The sequence below is a fragment of the Aspergillus affinis genome (genome assembly GCF_023601865.1).
Source record: "Aspergillus affinis strain CMG 70 chromosome Unknown NODE_244_length_20683_cov_86_656508, whole genome shotgun sequence".
Classification (NCBI taxonomy): Eukaryota; Fungi; Ascomycota; class Eurotiomycetes; order Eurotiales; family Aspergillaceae; genus Aspergillus; species Aspergillus affinis.
This window is the reverse complement of record NW_026516025.1, coordinates 1-20,683: the sequence shown is the minus strand read 5'-3', so window position 1 is coordinate 20,683 and position 20,683 is coordinate 1. Positions and strand designations below refer to the sequence as shown.

The following is a 20,683-nucleotide window of genomic DNA, read 5'->3' as shown; positions in this document are numbered from 1 at the left end:
TAAACAGATAGATAAACAGACAGATAAACAGGTAAATAGGCCGATAGGTAAAGAGATTAATCAGTTAATAGTAAAAAACGAAAAACAAAGAATAAAAGAACATAAGAATCAATTTGATAGATTACATTAGGGATCGTTTGAGCGTCAAAGAGAGTCCCTACATCATCAAAGGGAAAGCACCCAGCTAGACATCCATCACCGAATCCTAAACAGCCTTCACCTTCACAGTCTATCGAACGTACTCAAACCTCAGCCAAAGCTCTTCGAACCGCGTTGATTCCACAAAGAAGAGCCACCAGCAGAACATAGGGAAGGGGAAGATCGCCGTGAAAGATGTTGACGGCGATCTGGGCGTCGGTCCTAGCAGAAGAGGATTCCCCAGCCCAAAGTTGACCCATACAGGTATGAAGCTACCCACTGAGATGGCGTTCATTTGGGTTGTCTTACTGACTGTCCTAGTTTGAAGATGAGTCTTTATTGTCTACGCCAGGTGCCCGAAGCACGACATCTCATACGGTGCAGGATTTCGAAAACAAGATTAACACGCCATTCACACCTTTGTCCTCGTCTTCGTTCCTGTTAAATGAGCCCACTCGAGATAATTTTCCGAGCAAAAGTCAGGGATTAGGCTACGCTGCTCAAGAGTTGGCCAGGTCTCAAGATTTACAGAAACAGGTCAATTGCAAAAAACATGAGATTCTTCAGCTCCGTGGTCAATTAAAGGTGAAAAAAGGAGGTCAGAGAGCTCAAGAGCTTGCTGGGCAATAGCCCTGAAACGCAGCAGATAGAAGATCTAAAAAAAAGACAATTATTTCTTGAAGGCGAGATACAGATTCTGAATGAAGAAGTCAAGAATCTCGGAACAGAAAGAGATCAATTACAATCACAATTGAACGAGTCCCAAATGAAAAGCGCTCGCTTGGAAGGGTAATTGATTGATGCATTGGGAAAACAAGACATTCTCCTAAATCAACTTCATGAGAGCGAAAATGAAACACACAAAGAACGCAGCAAGAATCTCGAAAAGGAGAAACTTGTCAGATATGTTCTCCTACGAGCCCCTCGCCAGCCCCTTCAACGAGCAAATCCAGCTCAAACACATCCGTCAAAGACAGACTTAGTTCGCCCAAGAAACAATTTGATCAAACAAAATCGATCGGAGTTTCGCGACGAGGGAAAGAACGGCAGGACTTGGCTTTCGTCGTACAAAAAAGATCTGATGCTGAAATTAAATTGTTAAACGCAGAGAAATCTCGGGTTTTAAAGGCCGTGATACTTCTTCTTCACTAGAATCCCCAATAGGTGCGAAATGTATCTGCTTTATTTTCGTTTGCATGTGAGAGAGTATGGGTCTACCCCAAACCACACTCTGCCTGTATCGTCGATTTCTACATACTCCGAATTTTTCCAGTATTTTTCTTTCCTTTCCTTTTCTTTTCGTTTCTTGTATCTATCCCAGTCTTTCTTTGCTCTAGCTGGCAACACCCAGAATGTATTGATGTCATGCGAATAAACTCCTCATGAATGTCTTCTATAAAATCTTGTACCCTGTATCAGATCTTAGCAAACCATACTTTCAATTATTATGCAATATCTCAAATATCAGAATACTCTGGCCAGTATCATCATGAATATCATGCAGTGACAGAGGTAGTGGGTGGAAGACGTGAATTTTCTTGAACATGAAAAACTAGGTATCTCTATCCATCCATTCTATTCACAACAGGAGCGATGGAATTCCACATGAAACAAGCTTCTTATTTTCTACTAGACACGGATTGACATGTTTAAAATTGAAATCTACCCAAATAGACAAGGCGAGGCTTCGAATTCCACGCGCTGAGTAAAAGCAACCAGCTACCTCTGTCAGATAAAGATAACAACAGTACTTATCAACGCGGAAAACATCCAGACAGCTGTGAGAACCCCAAGCTTAGGGGGACAGAACCTAATTACAGTTAGTCAAGATGATTAGACTAAGTAGGTATGTGCAGGGATACGTACTCATCTGCAAGAAGACCAATGAAACCAGTCGAGAAGAGCCACTGCGCAATGCAGAGAAGGAACATGTTTATGGCTGCTGAAGCATACAAGCTTTGAAATGGGGTTTGGGAAACGACATGGTGTTGTCGTTTCACAGAGAAAGTTCCATACGTTATACCATACGACCTGTATTCTCCGCCCTCGACACTTGTTAACGGGGTGTTTTGTGTAGCTCGCATGAACTGAATAAGTGTCATGATAATTAAAATAAGCCACATTAGTGCTCCAGCGTACATGACTTTTGCCTGGTAGGCTTTCTCCGCTCCTTCGAGACCTCCAAGGTAGAAATTATGTTCTCGGCCATAATCGACAGTCATGAACATGTAATATGATGTTGCGAGTTGAAGAATACTTTCCGCGAATAGCAATGACGCAGCGGCGGAGAGTTTCATCGACTCGATGGGTTGTAGACCAATTAGCGACATCGTCAGCCAAGCAAGACGAGGCATGCAGCACCAGAGGAGCATCAATTGAAGAACTGGAGTGTCCTCATAACCAGGAGATGACTGGACAATCATGCTGTTGAACCAGTTTGCCAGGAGGTGCAGATTAGCGATCAGAAGCCCCTTGAAAAACCAATGGAGCGGGTGTGAGGGTTTTGAAGAGTCACGCGAGATTCGATGATTGCTGATTATCTGGCTGAAGAATGCGGCAAGTAGAGTAGCTATGTTGACCAAAGCAAAGCTTCCGAGCTTCCATTCATTCCAAGGACATGTCTCTCTTGCCCCGACGTATCCCACACGTGTTTTATTAGCTACCTCTGAATGAAGAGATGACTTGAGAGTCCATCCCCATGGAATCATGTCGCTAAGAGTGGGCGCGGCTAATTGATGCCAATTCTCCGGCAGACCGTGCCAGTCCTGCAGATCGCCACAAAGACCGTGCAGCCACTTGACATAGTCCATTCGGGTCTCGAAGACCTCGCATGAACCACCGCAGGAATTGTAGCTGAGGTTGTGGCAAATACATGCCCTGTCGACTGCACGCCTGACTTTGCAGTAACCGCTTGAGTCGAGGTCACAAGCATCGGTTACACACTGATCAAGAAGTTGAATCACCTGTTTCGGCATGTCCGCGATACACTTGGGCCACTTCCAATCATCTGTGGAAATGTATGCGAATTGTGTGGTTTTCAGTCCGTGTGTCCAGTTATCGGGTAAGGACGTCGATCCACAGATCACATTCATCCAGAGGCGCTCCTTCGTCAAATCCAATTCGGCTGACTCTGAACAGGGTTCGTTTTTGAAATCCATCGTGAAGGTGCTGCAGAAGCAATCTTTATCGAAATATTCACCATCTTTGATTTGATGTAGTAGACGATCGTAGATGCGATGCAGTACGAGGTTGTAGCCAGCAGTTTCAAAATCCAGAGCGATCATAGACCGTAGATATTCACTATATTCCCAAGGACGATCAACGTTTCCCATGTCTCTGGTCGAACCTGTGAAGCCGCAGGAGGCTACGACATGTTGAAATGGCTCCATCGATAAAGCAGACATCGAGTCGGTCAGACATTTCGGTGCCTTGTCAATCACGTCAATGACTGTGTACCCTTCAGCCAGCGAGGCGGGGGAGAGACTCTCTAGTCCGTTAGAGTCGCCGACCTCGACAAGCCACGTTCGACCGGTGATGGTGCGAATCCATTGATACAATTGCGCTCTGGCAAGAATCGATCTATCACAGTATGCGAAATAGCCTTTGATGACATCTGGGGAAAATTCAGTGCTGAGACAGCTGAGCTGAGTGAGCCATTGGTGGTGGGTGCAGATGAATGTGAAGTGAGAGGTGCATTGTTTGTCGGTACATTTCGTCATGGCTCTCAGCCAGGTTGACTGATCTTGCTGAGCGATGCACTGTGGCATAGGAGACAGATCCTCGGGGTTCACCCAGCCATCATAGTTGTCTTGGGGTAAGAAGAGCTGATCCTCCTCGTTATGATCAACGGCGGGGATAGTGGGATGGGATGATTCTGTAGTCTTATGTTAGCGCCGAAGGTAGTGCCTCGATAATAGATAGAGAGTAAGCACCTCTAACGTCGATCCCGCAAATCCCAGCCGTGAACAACAAAACAAGCGTACTAGATATTTTCATCTTGATGATAGTATCTAGGTGCGTTGTGCTTTGAAGTAGAGTAAAGCAAAACTGTCGAGAAGTTGTTGATGTCCAGGGCGGGGTGCGAGGCTGCGAGCGCTACAAAAGACGAGAGTCGGCTGGACATCGGTCCGATCAGTCCAGCGCAGGGATATCCAGTCGCGCGGTTAACTATGGACATTCGATAACTTAAGAGATCCTACATCTGTATTTACGTCAAGGCGAGCGCATCACCTGCCTGGAAGAATTCCACATCGATAGATCATATCCAATTGTTGGCATTCGACCATCGCTTTATGAGCATCGCCGAGCAAATGGGGCTGTGTATATGGCGGCTCAGGAGGGATTCCCAAAAATCTTTTCTTGTCTAGTCACTATTCAATCCGATATACAGCTTTCCTGCTCTCACGGACTGGATAACCCAACACTCTAGAGCATCCAATACATATTCAGTCATACACAACAAGCAAGATCACACTAAAATTCTTCGGTAAAAGATCCCTTCTGTTCGCCTCGTTCTCTGTTTGATAAAGAAACACAGTCAACCTAATATCTTTATCTCTGTTTCTTCTCTGAGTCTCCTTCATCAACAGAGCTTTGTCCCGCGAAAATCGACTGAGCAGCCCACGGAGCCGGCCATGCCAGCGAGTCCAGTTCCGCATGATCCTCACCAGAGACGAGATGATCCACGATAGCGATGAAAATATACGCGCCAATGGCTGTGAATATATGCCACCTGTTTCATATCAGTATTCAAGCCCGCTGACAGGTCATACGACAGGCAACGATGAGAACATACCATCCATGCAGCTCCAACACGAAAGCCCAAGGAAGACCGATCTTGGCTTTCCAGGTATTCAGAATCCCGCAGATCTTGTTATCAATGAGCCATATATAGAACCCCAGATTGAAGATCACTAATAGCATACATTAGTACATTTTCCGAGGCCCAGAGTGAAGATTCAGCTGAGATACCGGCTCCAAACCGCACTATTCCCCAGACTTTCCTCCGTGCTGCTGAGTTCGCTTCCGTGCGGCTCTTGACAAGCTGCATCGTGCGAATCCCGATCACTACCACCATGACGCCGAAAGACACGGAGTGCAAGATCAGCTCATCTGTCGCGACATGATATGTCACTAGAGCTGCGAGAAGAGATCCAAGAAGTATGGCCAATCGAACCGAGTCCTGACTATTAGAACGAGCTGTCAAGACACGGTGGAGAACGGGTGTCGTTGCGAAGAGCATGGAGAGGTCATCCACTCGGACAGATTAGCATTACTCTCTACATCGCAGCCGGATGTGAGGATTCACTCATTTGCGTATGGTATTTCATAGTGATGTGGAATGATGCGGAGCAGATGCCAACTGCCATGAGACCATAGTAGGGAATGACACGGAAGACATCAGTGTTTGATTTGCGGTTAAGTTGACGGAGACCGTGGATTGCGAAGAGAATATAGGATATGTTGGTGAGGCTGTTGATGAACTCGGCGATGTATCGTGTTATAGCATAGTCCTATCTCGATTGGAGAAGATGTTATTCAAATGCATCCGTATAGTTCCTTGATCGCATGATTACCTCTTCGCAGAAACTGTTGGTATGTTAGCTGACGGTTATCAACAAGTGGTGAACGGGAAACGTACTTGGAATTTGCAGTTGTGGGGCCCCAGAAGGGGCTATTCGGATCAGACGACATTGTCGAGTGGTTGACGTTGAGCAGCAGGAAGGTACACGTCGCGAGATAGGTCTTTAAGCAAAAATAAGGCGCGTGGGGGCTGCTTGAAGGATTTAGGCCGTATGCATAAGCACTAGCGATCAGGCTACATAACTTGCTGTCTCCCGTAGTTAATTATGGCGCCTTCGTTGGTTAGATATTCTACTATTAGTAATCATACGTCTTTTTACATCCTACAAGCCCATCGTTGCGCTTGGAATAAAGTGCCGAAACATGAACATATGGAGACTGACTAATTCAAGCAAGGGTGATAAGCAAAGAGCCCAGCACTATCACCAAGCCAGTCGTTTTCCATACATCGCGTACCATCTGCTAAGCAAGGGTCTAGTGTTAGTATATCTTAGAAGAAAAGCCCGTATATAGCCATCCATGCATCTTTTCCAGTTAACGACAAAATGTTCCCGGTGACCTAGCAAGAATTAGTCATATACGCACTCCACCCGATTGATGAAGAAACGAACAGTCAAATTCAAGACACAAGTGATAAATCTTTTCAAAATCCCCCATTCGTATAAAGCCATCATCAAGCTTTAGAGCCCTGGTCGATTCAACTATTTTCTGATGGGAACTGTCGCACTTGCGATCGTAACACTTGCAAGAGTAGTTACTCTCAATCTCCTCCCAGGATTTAGTTGGATGCTGAACGAGCATTTTCATCCAGCTTGCTTCCTCTCGTTTGTATGCCTGCGTATTGTATCCGCTCCGTATTACGGATAGAGGACAGACACAAGGGGACAGTGAATGTACATGTATCTCTACATGCTCCGTCAAATGGTGCATGATATTGGGCCAGAGGAGGGGGTTCCACCGTAATTTCTTGCCAGAGCCTGGTTTTTTAGCTTGTTTGAAAAAAAAAAATGCCCGTTGGATTGGAAAGGATTCCTTGACCAATTCATGCCAGACTCGACAGGTACGCTGAACGGATACCAATAGCGTGCTCAAGTCAGTTTCCAAGAGGATTAACTCCTGGGTCTCGAGGGGTGGAGATAAAATCGTTGGCTTGTGGCCTTCCAATTTGAGTCATTTTCGGTTTCATGGTTGTTGTTGAGATAGCTCGGATTTTCAGGTTCTTGGCTGGAATCATGGTGTAGGACTGAGTCATGGTGTGAGATAAAAACTCTTGTCATATTTTCTAGCATTGTTCTTGCTGGCTAAAAGTCTATCATTATACATCATCGGCAAGACCCGTCCGTTCCACGGACTCCTTCAATAATCCAGTGTTTGTTTGATGGCATCATATATTCCTGTGCATTTCATTAGTCTGAATTCTTGAACGCTGATGGGAATACTTACTTGCGACATCCGGTAGGATGAACTTCTCATAGGAAAGCCCTGTATGCGTACTCCATCCCGCAACTCGCTTCACCGGGGCCTCCAATCGGAGAAAGGCTCCGTCTTGGATCGTGGCGGCCACTTCTGCGCCAACACCGTAGTTGATCATGCTCTCGTGGACTACGATCGCTCGCCCGGTTTTCCTCACACTCTCCAACACTGTCTCCCGGTCCCACGGGTATATCGTTCGGAGGTCGATCAATTCGATGCTAGCGCCGAGGGCCTTTTCGGCGGCGGCGATGGCTGCCGAGCAGAGATACAAGGGCTGGCCATATGAGATAACCGTGACGTCGTTACCCGGTTTGAGAATTTCCGCTTTGCCCAGCGGAATCGTGTAGTATTCGTTCGGAACCTGCTCCACCGCCGCGCGATACAGCACCTTCGGTTCCATGAAGATAACCGGATCGTTGTGCTCGAAAATCGACGAAAGGAGAAGACCCTTGGCTTGTGATGGCGACCGTGGCATAACGACATGCACACCGGGGACGTGGGCGAACAGTGATTCCGGCGACTGTGTATGATACCTAGCATCGAGCATGAGCATGAGCTTCAGGCCCGTCTATCCCAACCTTCCCAATTTACTTACAGAGCACCGTGCCCGACTGCACCGCAGGGCATTCTCACCACCATCCCCCCCGCATTGACCCCCGTGCCGCCCTCACGATAGCGGAATTTCGCAGCCTCGTTGACAATCTGATCGAAGGCCGGGAACACGTAATCTGCGAACTGGATCTCCGCGACGGGTTTCATCCCCTGCGCAGCAGCTCCAATGGCAAATCCCACGATTCCTTGTTCTGTCAACGGTGTATTGAAGACCCTCTCCGACCCGAACTCGGTTTGTAGATCCATCGAGCATCGAAACACACCGCCGAATGCGACATCTTCGCCAAACAGCATCACCTTATTCGACGACGCAAGGGCGGTTCGCAGCGCGGAATTGATCGCTTGGTAGAGGTTCAGGGTCTTGGTTGTTGTCGAACCGGGAAGATCGAGGGCATCGGATAGGGACGATGAGGTTTGATGAAGGAGCGGCGTGGACTTGTAATCGATCGGGAGGTTCAGTCGTGACGTGGGGGATGCGGCGGCTGAGTATAGTCGGCGAGGTTGCTGTAACAGCAGCCGTGGTACGCGGAGAGGGGCCATTGTGACAGGATGGATTGAAAGCACACAGGGTTAATAAATTACAACAATAGAAGAAGCCCAATCGAGAGGGAAAAGGGAGAGACCCCGTCACCCCAGATTTAAAGACCCCTTCGGCGGATGTTCGTCATGCGGGGACAAACGCCGCGGATAACCGAGCATCGGTGTCTGTATGCCTTGGTGCCTTGGTGCCTTGGCGTCTGGATACTTTGGTGCCTGATAAACCGGGCTACAACCAGGCATCAACTCATGCCTTATCTGGCAGGCACTATGAAGCTCAACCATGCCTAGTTTAAGAGGTTTGTTCTACAACAATTGACTTACTTCTTTCTGGTATTTGTAGCGGGTAAATGAAAGCATCAATTCTTTTTTTGTAAATTCCATGCCCTCGCTCTTTTCGGATGCGCATCCAAATCCATAGCTCTGGACAGATCTTCTCTCTGTATGAAAACTTAGCCTGATGAACCATACTGAGCACAGATCATGAACGATAGTCAATCAGCCATAGCATCTGTAACTACCGCAGGCTCAGTCTCTTTGCGTTCCCAAAGACACGCGAAACACAGAAAAACTCCTAACAAATTTCTCAGCATTGTTCACATTTCAACCATTGTCCCATTGCCCTCACCGACTTCCTCCGCATTTTTGTTCTTCGAGGACGCCTGCAGTTGTTACAATGTCCATCGTCCTTGTTTTCAGCAAGACCAATGGTTAAGGACATTGGAAACATCACCAAAAGCTCGCCTTAGCACGGGATATACCCCGTATAAAAGCAGATATTTAAACTGGATTCTTGGTCCCACAAATCTCAGATTTCTGACTATAGAATCCCCAAAGAAGTGTACCAGTCGCTGTCGGCACATTATGCCTGTCGTTGCTGGGCTCTTTCCTGCTTCAAGGGCCGCCTTCTTATCTCTCCACCAGTTTCCCTGCGGCGGCAGCCGTAGAACGGTGACGATGGCAACGAGGGAGGCGAAGTCGGTGTTCATCTTCCTTATTGACCCAGGTATTGAGCACCCGAGGGCTCGGAGATATCCCTCATTCTTTAAGGGTCCAAGAGCCGGGAAATCCTCTTGTTGAGCAATATTATCCTCCTTCACAGCAGAGATGGTTCGTCTTGCAGTATGTCAGGGACTTCGAGGTTGTAGATACGCGGAATCTAACTCATAGTCAATCCACCAGTTCAAGTACTGAGCAAACGAGATGCTTACGTCAAGGAGGTCCTTGTCCTCCTATTCCTAGACCACGAACTATCCAAATGCATCGACTATTGATCGCCTGTCAAAAGGATCCTGTAAAGTTGCCCGGGATTTACTCCTGGCCGTGAATGACCTGGGTAATTAGTCTGAAACTGGATTCTCCAGCTTATATTCTTCAAAAGATGTCTCAAGATGGGGTCGTCTTTCAGTGTGTCAGGGGCTTCGAGGCGGTAGATACGCCGGACCTGATTTCGTTGATAAACGTTAATCCACCAGTTTAATAACGAGTCGATGAGAAACTTACATCAAGGAATCCCGGGCTTCTCGCACGGCAGTTAGCGTGTGTAGGGCTGCCAAACCCGCAGCGATTCATTGAATCTCGCGCCTCTCGAAGGGCAGATATTGATAGGCCCGTAGATAGTTCTTGCAAGATTGTTAAACCCTCCCTCGCCTAGGCGGACGTGTTGTACGGGTTGGCCATTTGTTCTCCTGTTTCTCGATTTAACACCAGAAGAGAAAACCCAGAGTACTGGTTCCAAGAAATGGCTGCCTGCTCAATCGAGCAGGAGTCCGAAAGTCGAGCCCAGTCGGGCTAGAGATGGAAAACCTTGCGAACACCTAGAACACTCTATCTCACGAGGAGGCGTTTAGCAAGATTCGCGAATCATTGAAATTCGCCCTGGCGCGAAGAAAGCCGGGGTCTACCCAGCCAACTGTTCCATTTGGCCCAATCCCATTATCCACATCCCAAACCAATGAAGGAGCCGATACGAGAAATTCTCCATGCTTGCATCATCGAAGGTTTATCTTGAGGCAATAGCAGTCGCAGGGGTGGCGGCAGGAGTGGCGACGATGACGGGAGGGAAAGGTTGGAGGGATAATGGAGGAGGAGAGGGGATGAGCGACTGGCTGAGCTCGCTTCCTTAGGCTATAGAGACGGCAGAACAATAGAGTGATTCCCTTTAAACAAATTCCTGAGTACCACAAGTTTGAAAGGAGATTGGCTTCAGGAATTTAGAATCTGCTGCAGTATATCATTCACAACTTTTAATTTTATCTTAGTATATTCGAGATGTCGATCTATAGGACCCAACAGTAATACTTCGCATTGCTACCTAGAAACTAGAAACCAGCTTTCACTACTTAGTCATGAATGCCTAAAGCCAAGCGCCTATACTATCCAACGATTGTCGACTTTATATCTAATCGGTGCAGCACAGTGCCTTTGATCCGCTGATACAGCAGGGGCCTGGTCCTAGGCATCGACCCCTGGCTTTTTCCTTATAGCCATTGGGACATTCACCCTTGCAAAAGGGAGCAAATCCGGCAACGACACCTGCGAAGTAGCTTCTAATTAGAATCTTCTGAGCCCGCGGGAAAGTAAGGTACATACATTTATTCTCGTCATCAACTTCAATAGAGTGTTCAACTTGCATGTCTACGGTCTTCTCAACGGTGATCTCGTAGTGCTCCACGACAGTTTCGGCCTCAGGCTCCTCGGACGGGACGGTCTCCTCGTTGGCCATGGAATCTAGACAGTCAGTCCTAGGACATTCTTTCTTCATCTGTGGGGATAGGAACACTCAACTATAACAGCACAATCTTTTCATTCCCACGACACAGCATTTTCCTACGCCGCAGGCATCCCATCCTCGTTGGACCGTGCCTCCGGGGCAGCCACTACTGCACCAAGGAGCGGTTCCACACCAGACGCCTACAGGTGGATGGATTCAGAAACTGCTCGGGTGTGAAGAAGGCTAGAACGTACAGTTCGGATTCTCGCGGCCAGCATCGGTACAGCCCAGAGCGCCGACATCTCCGTTGGCCAAGAGAGTCTGTTGTTGGTCGATTTTGTCTATCGAGTTAAATTTAGTTTATGATCGATGCCTTCGGTGTGATACATACGGATCGCAGACGCAAGGCATTGCCCTGCTAGGAACAAGGTAACGGCGGCAAACTTGAAAAGCATCTTGTGGAGTTTTCGAGTTCAATTTGATTCTTTTAATGAGCCAGTGTCAAGATGTATACTGATAGTTTGAAAGTCAAGTGGATTTCAGCTTCAATTTATCCCCGTTCTCAGTCGAGTACTTCTGTCACCGCTCACCTGAACAATGCGGCTTCCGGACTGTAGGCTTGTGCAAATCAAGTTCCAGGACGCATGTGCTCAAAGTGGCTGGCTGTTATTCTATCTGAAGGTAGACGTGACGATATTTTCAGGCTGCAGCGTGGCTGTCATATACTGCAATTCTGGTTCGAGAATCCAAAAATCCCATACGGACGTGTGGTGAGCATGAACTGTAATTGGAACAGGGACCACGCCACAGAATTGAGGCAATGGTTCATGGCTGGCTGGTGATTGCGGTGTCTATGAAGATCATTGTCCAAGTATAATCCCTATATTCGGAGAGGTTATAGTTCCCGGGCTTTGCCATGAGAGCGATTGGGCTAGATTCTCGGCTTGGGCCAATCATTCTATCAAGGTAGTCCCCGATGAGGTCGGTTTGCTCATTCCATGCATGTTAGGCAACATAGGGCAAGATGCAAGCTGAGCTCAACAGCTTCAACGTCTGTCTTGGCGTCAGCACTACACAGGACCCTGGTCACCGGTTCATGCAGTTGCCGCGCTGAAGATATACACAATGGCCATCTCCCCGCGGATCCGGGCCCGACTTTCCAGATCAGGTGGTCTGAATGATCGTGTCTTCCTCTCTAGGTCATACACCCATCCAGCTAGCCACAAATGAGGTGGAAATCTGAACGTAAGTTGGAAAAGTTCAGTCAAATTGTAACTTGGCTAGGGCCATTTTCCATCACTCAACCTTGGAGCTGTGAATGACAATCATAAGTTCAAGCATAGCTTTGTGATGTCGAGATTATCGAGAAAGACCCACCATGAGAAAAGTGGGTACAACCGTTCATGATACTGAGAGGGGGAAAAGTGACTACGGAGTAGTGTGGATAATCTCCGCTGCAGATAACAGGTTCGTCAGGACGCAAATTGAAAAGTAGGTTAAACAGGCCCATCGAATCACAGCGAGATGCAGGAACGGGTGTTCCTACTCAGGGCGGCAACTCGTATATGCGGATAGGTATCCCCCCTTTTTTTGTGGTCTCGCTCAAAGATCACCCCTGTAGTTGGGCACAAGTGAGTGCAGATCCGGATGCATAAGAAGGTGCCCAAGATATCAGTCCATCAGATACAGAGAATAGTTGGTGTTGAATAGTCCTGCAAGGTATCTTTGAAATGCGACTCTATGCTGGTTAGGTATTGTGGAAGACATTGACAACAGTGCCCCGGGAGCTCAAGCACTGCAGGCTTTGTCGGACTGCAGCTGCTCTTTTCTCTTGTTTCTTTGCTGAATTTTATGCCATATACTATCTTGAATCTATTAATGTTAGTTCATTTGGTATGGCAACTACAATAGAGATCAATATATTCGAACGGGAAACCCTAGGCCCATTACCGTGGCAACCTTGAAAGACTTCGGTTCAATCCCATTATAAATACGGACCGGTCTTATTCCGAGTGATGATGTCAAGTATAGCAGGCCGAGATGGAGATGTGGAGGTCTCTAAGCGATGATGCAAGAAATTCCTCCCCCACAAACAAACGGGAGCAAACTCAGTGCCTGAGAATGCCTGACCGGGTAAACGCAGATGGCCCCACTTGGACCACATGCCAGTGTCTGATTGGCCCCCACACACTGGTCCGCGCCCTTCCCAAACAGGCAAGAACAACCACCTCTTGCCTGCCTCAGGCAGTCCGAATCATTTCCGCGTCGATCGCGCCTGCCGGTAGTCGTCAACGATCGTGGTTTAGGAATTTGGGCCATACACGCCAGTCATTTCGCGCCAGAATCCTCCTCCCAGGCGATATGGATTCAGTCCCAAGTCTCGCAGCAGTGTGTCGTTGTACTGGTCTTCATTAGCGACTTACGGAATACGGTACATTCCACGCTGTCGATCACTTACGTTAATCGCGTCCACGTCCAGACCACTCCCCGTCAAGCTGGCCCAGACCATGTCTTCAGATACCGATTCATACAGACTCTATAGGGCTGTGGAGTGAGAAAGTGGCGATTAGATCGGTCCCTAGTCCTTGCTTTCTATATCGCCGTCCAAACCCCCAGTGAGAAAGGCCGCAGCCCATAACGCTTGCACTTCGGCCACAACAGCAGTGGTCCCTGTCAGTATGACGCCTAGCGCGACAAAAGAACGATCGCCTTCAGCCACCAGCGCCGGAGACACCATGCGCCGAAAGAGCCGGTAGGGTGCGGCATCGCGCGATGATTCGGCCCGCGAGAAAATACCCGAGCAGAAAACGCGACGGAAATGAGATTCGGCCTAGTCATCGAAGGATTTCCATTTGCCTTGATGGTATCGTTGATTCATTTCTTCTGTATCGTTGCCGGGTCGGTCAGAGCCTAACCCAAGTGTCTCTCCTAGGTCCGGGGGGGGGGGGGGGTCGAATTCGATCGGTACTATGGGTTTATAGCCGGTGGCTTGCACAGTTAGATCAACAGACGGTATTTGAGTGCCGTCAGTCAGGTTTAAATCGGGTGAAGATGGAGATCCAGAGACAATGCGAATCTCCGACCCGTGCACATGAACATTCGAAGAGCGGAATGGTTCGCAATGCCTCCTGACGATGCGCAGTCAATTATCCTGGCCTCATTAGCGAGTGCTTACTACCAGTGAGCTCTACTTACCCCCTTGCTGAACACAGCTTTTTCATCTTCAAATTTGATGCGTAATCAATCGACCGACTTCCACAGTTGCCGTACGACAAATCGCCCTACAAAGTTACCGTGAAGACACCTCCTTGCCCAAGACCCTTCCATTCGCAGACTCCAACCCAGCCTAGACTGAGACTTGACCAAAATGACTCGCTTCGGCAGTGAGTAGACACAAGGTGTGAGAAGCCCGCAAATTCTTGTACTGGCTTGCTTGTCGCTGGCAACGGATTGTCCGTTCGGGAGCTTTGCCATCGGAGGAGCCATCCAGGCCACTCCCGAGCCCTGCTCGCGAATAATCTAATGGAGCTTAATTGGTTCTTGATGCTTCACGTTCAAATGCAGCTCAGAGCTACTTCGATGGAGAAAGGCAAACAGATGAACGAAATCATAGGATGATTTGGCCCTTCCTTGGATCGCTACTTTGCGAAGAGTCCGGGTTTCCATGGAATGATTATCTGGTTCCTCAACGGATGATGTTTTCTCAGGATTTGGAACTGGGTGATATCCAAAATTCTCTTGGCAGTAGCTTCCAGCGTTCTTGGCATGGATCCGAGCAATGTCCATTACTCTAGACATTGCGAAGACTCAGCATCAATGGCTCCAAAACTGCAGTTTAATCAAAAGGTACTTTCATCGAGATATAACGATCTGAAGTATCTAGAAAGACAAATAGAGTGAAATTTCTACAAAAATCTCGTAGCGTCGTGGGTGGAAAATGCTTGTCCAGCCCCGTCCGGTAAATATTGTTCTCGCAGGGATATTTAGTTTGGATTGTTTATCGAAGTGGACTCTATCTAGATTTAGAGCCATGGATGGTCGACGTGGGACAAAGAAACTTTGTCCTTGGCGCCTCCGGTGGCTGATGTTATACGAGGTCTCTGCCTATGGCTCAAGCTTCTCTCGAGTGGCGTCTACTGCATCAACCACGGTAACTTTAATGCTGGACTCGTTGTGGTTCGCGCATAGCTGCAACGCGTCCATCGCTTTTTCCAACGGGAAAGTATGCGACACCAATGGCTTGAGATCTAAGATTCCGCCGGACAGACACGCAATACCGGGAGCCCATGTATCACGATATCTGTTAATGAAACGCAAGTCGATCTACATCGTTCCTTAGTTTTTCGAACCTTTCACGAACACGAAAGGAAAACTTACCTCGGCCATGGAAATGTGCATGAAAGGCAAATTGTTCATCACGGACTTGCCCACGCCGATCACCACGACGTCGCCTCCTCGACGAGCAGTATACAGCGCCGTGCAGACACTACTTTCCACACCTGTACACTCCAGTATCGTCTCCGGCGCAAAGTATTCCTGCGATCCAAACAGCGCCCGAATGGCTTTGGCGTTTCCCTCCGCGTCCAATGACCGATCGACTTGGTATGTGACACAACTTGGCACGAACCGCTTGGCGAAGTCTAATCTACCAGCATCGAGGTCGGTGATCACGATCGGATGTGCACCGGAGGCTCGTGCGGCCGCCAGAGCAATCAGTCCAATGGGACCGGCACCGCAGATGACGGCGCCACGACCGAGCTGGAGACGAGCGACTTGCATGCCTCGCATGACGACGGACAGCGGCTCGAGGAGGGCGCCTTCTTCGTATGTCACGTTGTCTGGTAGTCTGCTGGACTGTTATATCCATCCTCGCCTACATCGAGGGTTTCTGCTCACTTGTGAAGCCATTTGGCGGGGTGGACTTTGTATCGTTGGATTGTACCGGCGTATGGATACACACCGGCGAACTGAACGTCCTCGCAGAGGTTGTACCGTCCATCGTCGCAGAGGAAGCAGTTCTCGCAAGGAACTCCCGGTTCCACGGCCACTCGGTCACCTATCGTCGTCAGCATCGCATAGTCGGAATCCGTTTGGATAGCCCCATGAGGGACAGGACCAACCGGGCTGTAAATTGGTGACTCCCTCGCCGCATTTCAACACTACACCCGCCGCTTCATGTCCGATGATGCAGTCATCTTCAAAGACGAGTTGACCGATGCGACCGGACTTCCAAAAGTGAAGGTCGGATCCACAGATTCCCGTTGCTTTGATTTGAAGGAGAACTTGGCCTCTCTGGGGCGCGTAAACAGGAGCCTCGACGAGCTTGAGGTTGTGGTCTGCAGTGACTTGTAGAGAGGGATTAGGAAGGGCTGTAGTCAGAGTGGATTTGGGGGAGGTGGCAGGGAGGTCAACCAGCGATGGAGACATGATGGTGTAGAATGGATCCTCAAGAGGGGCACCCGGACTTTGCGATAGATTCTTCTTATCCGGAGATGAAGAAAATGAGGGGAAGGCGAATGTGGAGTTCGAATGGATGAAAGTGGAAACCTGAGGCACTGCCTGCCTGGTTCTTCAGGATCACCAGGGCAGCGCCTCGGCTTGCCCGATCGGGCAACTTTTCAACGCCCGCAACAGTTATAAAGATGGCTCGACCCCAGCAGAGGATGGGAAGCTAATTTAATCACAAACAATCATGGCTGTCGGTATTGTGAACGGTTCTAGCGGCAAGTCCGCCTTGCCGCTGGTGCGCGAAATGTCCAAGGATCATGATCTCGTCCTGAAAACGTTTCGCATGCTCATCGCCGATCTGTGCCAGCAGTTCGGTGGTGGCCACCCTGGGTACGTTGTCGCTGAACATCATACATTGAGGAAAATTAACACTCTTCAGAGGAGCCATTGGTATGGCCGCCATCGGTGTCGCGCTCTGGCGATACGTGATGCGCTACGCTCCTCACACTCCCGATTACTTCAACCGAGATCGATTCGTCCTTTCCAACGGCCACACCTGTCTCTTCCAATACACCTTCTTGCACCTCACCGGATACAAGGCTATGACCTTTGAGCAGCTCAAGTCATACCACTCCGATCGCACGGATGCGCTCTGTCCCGGTCACCCGGAAATCGAGCACGACGGCATCGAAGTCACCACCGGCCCTCTGGGACAAGGAGTCGCCAATGCGGTTGGATTGGCTATGGCGACGAAGAATCTGGCGGCGAAATTCAACAAGCCAGGATATGATGTCGTTAACAACCACACCTGGTGTATGATCGGCGACGCCTGTTTACAGGAGGGTGTTGGCTTGGAGGCCATCTCGTTCGCCGGCCACCTCAAGCTTAACAACCTGACTGTTATCTATGACAACAACCAGATCACCTGCGATGGATCGGTCGACCTAACCAACACAGAGGATATTAACGCGAAGATGCGCGCCTCCGGCTGGGACGTCATCGATGTCGAGGACGGGTGCTTTGATATCGAGGGCCTTGTGCAGGCATTGGAGCGTGCCCGTGCTGCCACGGACAAGCCCACCTTTATCAACGTCCGCACTGTGATCGGACTGGGCAGCAACGTCGCCGGCCAGGCTGCCGCCCACGGCGCTGCCTTTGGTGCGCCCAACGTCGCGCAGATGAAGAAGGACGTCGGATTCAACCCAGAGGAGCTGTTCGTTATCGGAGAGACCGTGCGGGATTTCTTCCAGGATCTTCCTGCGCGGGGAGAGACCCGAGTGCAGGAGTGGAATGATCTTGTTCAGAAGTATACCGCTGATTTCCCCGAGCTGGGCGCCGAGTTCGAGCGCCGGGTGAACGGTGAACTGCCCTCCAACTGGAAGGACCTGATTCCGACCAGCTTCCCTGACAAGCCGACGGCCTCCCGCGCGGCATCCGGCCTTGTCTTCAATCCCATTGCCAAGGAGTGCGAGTCGTTCATGGTCGGCACCGCTGATCTGTCGCCGTCCGTCAACATGATCTGGCCTGGCAAGGTCGATTTCCAGCATGTAAGTTTCCTCGGATCATCTTCAGTCTATCTCTCTGACCAAACAGCCCGACCTGCGCACCACCTGCGGAATCAACGGAGACTACTCCGGTCGCTACATCCACTACGGAGTGCGCGAACACGCCATGGGCGCCATCTCCAACGGTCTCGCCGCCTACGCCCCCAACACCTTCGTCCCCGTCACCTCATCCTTCTTCATGTTCTACCTCTACGCCGCCCCCGCCGTACGCATGGGCGCCCTGCAGCACCTCCAAATCATTCACGTTGCCACACACGACTCCATCGGCATGGGCGAGGACGGTCCGACACATCAGCCCATCGAGCTGGCCGCTCTCTACCGCGCCATGCCCAACCTGCTATACATCCGACCAGGTGACAGCGAGGAGACGGCAGGTGCCTGGATCGCCGCTATCGAGGCTAAGAAAACACCTAGCATTATCTCCACTTCCCGACAGACTCTCCCTCAACTCAAGCAAACGCGCCGCGACGGCGTCCTGCGTGGTGCCTACGTCCTCGAGGAGGCCGAGAACGCAGCCGTCACGCTCATCGGTGTGGGCGCGGAGCTCTCCTTCGCCCTTGACGTAGCGAAACAGCTCAAGGAGAAGGGTATCGTGGCGCGAGTGATCAGTTTCCCGTCCCAGCGACTCTTCGAGCGCCAGACCCTTGAGTACAAGCGGTCCGTTCTGAAGCGTGGTACGCCAGCTGTGGTCATCGAGCCGTACGCGCCGAACGGATGGGAGCGATACGCCACGGCGGGCATCTCCATTCAACGATTCGGTCACAGCTTGCCGGGCAAGGCTGCTTACAAATATTTTGGTTATGAGATAGATGTTTTGACGGGCAAGGTGGCTGATTACCTCGATCGCGTGGCGAAGGATGAATTTTTGCAGGGAGAGTACGTGGATTTGTAATTATGACTTTTATGAATATAGATCTCTTTATTTTTTTTGGCAGTATCTCTTGAAGCAGAAGAACGTATCCCATTGGTTTTCTTTCAGATAAAAGCACATAAAAAGCCTTTAAAGGCACAGGCACCCAGCAAACACAGACATACCCTCATCACTTCTCCATGCGATCCGCAGCGCAGCTTCCACCACTATTCTTTTCATGTCCCAGGGTCGACTCCTCCGACTTGGTCTTCTTGTACTTCTTCTTGTTCTTGTTTTGACCATTGCGGGTGTTCTGTTCCTCGCCATGGCTGTTAATTAGCAATTATAATGATCAAATGGATTGGAGGTCTTACAAAGAGAACTGTAGTGGCACGATGAAGGATATTCAACCGTTTCATAGGGGGGAAACGATCCGGATTCTGTGCCAGAGAATCCGTTGTGTCGATGGACCATTTCCGGCAATCGCGTTTAAAGTGTCCAACTTCATCACAATAGAAGCATCTGAGGGGCTTCTATTTCAACAGGCGTCAGTTACCAGTCTGGAAGTTTGAGGAACTCTTTTTGCTTTAGTGACTTTGGTCCCAGGCGCCATTACATGACGTCGGACAGCACCACACACAGACGGACAGAATCACACAAAGCCACACAGCAAACGATACACAGAGCGAAGGACGACGGCATCAAAGTGAGGGCAAAGTTGTGGCAAAGACCCGAAGAAAGAAAAGAGAAGGAAGAGGGGCACAAGGGGGGAGGGCCCTACTTATCTACGGGGACCAGGCGCTAAGTCCGGATCGGGCCTTGTCAGTGACAGGATCAGCTTCACCGTTGGGGTAATTCGGAGTGGGATTCACCCGATCTGGTGGCAGAAACACTCCACTGTTGAGGGATTTTTCAACGGGGAGGGGGAGAAGTAGGCTGGGTATACATGCCGGGTTGTGTTCCTGATTCCATCTCTAGACTTTCGTAGATTTACTTGAAAGTATGACGAGAAGCAAGATACGAGTGTACGGAGTAGATTGATATACATCATCGGATACTAACCCTTGATTATGGTTGTGCAATGGCTGTTTGAAGGTGTAGGATCTACCTTGGAGAATTCGAGGTCGAGTTTGGAAGGGTTCTGCATACATCGCGGAGAGGCGGGGTGGAGTTAGTAGGCTGCGGGGAAAGCTTAGCCGTCGATCTCAGGCACCACCTTACCCAGGCCAGTGTGGGTGCCCTGGCTACAAGGCAGTACTGGAGTAGGCTGGAATACCTTGAAGACCAACATTAATCAAGTAGGGACTCCACTACCCCATACCATACCGTAAATCTATCAATATTAATTTTGCGACCCATCGTCTTTTTCTATTGACATTTATTGTTACATGGAGGTCAACTTTATTGTTGGCCAGAAAACACTAAACAGTACGAAGCCACTTAAGATATATATCCAGGGCAAAGCGGAAGACCAACGGAACCACAATCAAAGCTCATCGGCAAGGGCACCAATCATATCGGACCATAGATGGCCCACAAAAACCCCGAATTCATAATGGCTTGGTCATCTGGCCAAGTATCTACCCAACAAGCGCTCTCTGGCCCTTACGAATAACTGTCCTAACGATTGTGTGGAGATCTCGTCAGTTGAGGATGATGTAACATAATTTAACATCGGAACTTCAACAACATCCGATATGGTGTAATGGTTAACATCGCCGTCTCTCACACGGCAGCTCGGGGTTCGATTCCCCGTGTCGGAAT

At 49.4% G+C, this 20,683-nt stretch overlaps 7 protein-coding genes across 7 annotated transcripts; 1 reads left to right on the top strand and 6 right to left on the bottom strand.

The window, feature by feature from the left end:
* Positions 1-1,866: 1,866 nt before the first annotated feature.
* On the bottom strand, positions 1,867-4,134 carry KD926_005014 (uncharacterized protein; the record flags this gene model as incomplete). Its single annotated transcript, XM_053095422.1, has 3 exons — positions 1,867-1,948; positions 2,005-4,012; positions 4,071-4,134. 3 exons carry the CDS (start codon positions 4,132-4,134, stop codon positions 1,867-1,869), a joined length of 2,154 nt encoding a protein of 717 aa, XP_052949914.1.
* A 555-nt stretch (positions 4,135-4,689) lies between these two features.
* Positions 4,690-5,832, bottom strand: KD926_005013 (ceramidase; the record flags this gene model as incomplete). The annotated part of the gene is made up of 6 exons (XM_053095421.1): positions 4,690-4,870; positions 4,934-5,051; positions 5,110-5,324; positions 5,422-5,651; positions 5,715-5,727; positions 5,780-5,832. The coding sequence occupies 6 exons, from the start codon at positions 5,830-5,832 to the stop codon at positions 4,690-4,692; spliced, it is 810 nt and encodes a 269-aa protein (XP_052949913.1).
* A 1,245-nt stretch (positions 5,833-7,077) lies between these two features.
* Positions 7,078-8,346, bottom strand: KD926_005012 (putative 3-methyl-2-oxobutanoate dehydrogenase; the record flags this gene model as incomplete). The annotated part of the gene is made up of 3 exons (XM_053095420.1): positions 7,078-7,115; positions 7,165-7,727; positions 7,790-8,346. The coding sequence occupies 3 exons, from the start codon at positions 8,344-8,346 to the stop codon at positions 7,078-7,080; spliced, it is 1,158 nt and encodes a 385-aa protein (XP_052949912.1).
* Positions 8,347-10,744: 2,398 nt separating this feature from the next.
* KD926_005011 (uncharacterized protein) lies at positions 10,745-11,511 on the bottom strand (the record flags this gene model as incomplete). The annotated part of the gene is made up of 4 exons (XM_053095419.1): positions 10,745-10,878; positions 10,936-11,073; positions 11,311-11,397; positions 11,448-11,511. The coding sequence occupies 4 exons, from the start codon at positions 11,509-11,511 to the stop codon at positions 10,745-10,747; spliced, it is 423 nt and encodes a 140-aa protein (XP_052949911.1).
* Positions 11,512-15,160: 3,649 nt separating this feature from the next.
* On the bottom strand, positions 15,161-16,483 carry KD926_005010 (putative alcohol dehydrogenase; the record flags this gene model as incomplete). Its single annotated transcript, XM_053095418.1, has 4 exons — positions 15,161-15,379; positions 15,434-15,902; positions 15,953-16,112; positions 16,168-16,483. The coding sequence occupies 4 exons, from the start codon at positions 16,481-16,483 to the stop codon at positions 15,161-15,163; spliced, it is 1,164 nt and encodes a 387-aa protein (XP_052949910.1).
* A 265-nt stretch (positions 16,484-16,748) lies between these two features.
* KD926_005009 (transketolase family protein) lies at positions 16,749-18,961 on the top strand (the record flags this gene model as incomplete). The annotated part of the gene is made up of 3 exons (XM_053095417.1): positions 16,749-16,894; positions 16,944-18,051; positions 18,098-18,961. The coding sequence occupies 3 exons, from the start codon at positions 16,749-16,751 to the stop codon at positions 18,959-18,961; spliced, it is 2,118 nt and encodes a 705-aa protein (XP_052949909.1).
* Positions 18,962-19,109: 148 nt separating this feature from the next.
* Positions 19,110-20,070, bottom strand: KD926_005008 (uncharacterized protein; the record flags this gene model as incomplete). The annotated part of the gene is made up of 2 exons (XM_053095416.1): positions 19,110-19,248; positions 19,982-20,070. The coding sequence occupies 2 exons, from the start codon at positions 20,068-20,070 to the stop codon at positions 19,110-19,112; spliced, it is 228 nt and encodes a 75-aa protein (XP_052949908.1).
* Between the last annotated feature and the right edge of the window lie 613 nt (positions 20,071-20,683).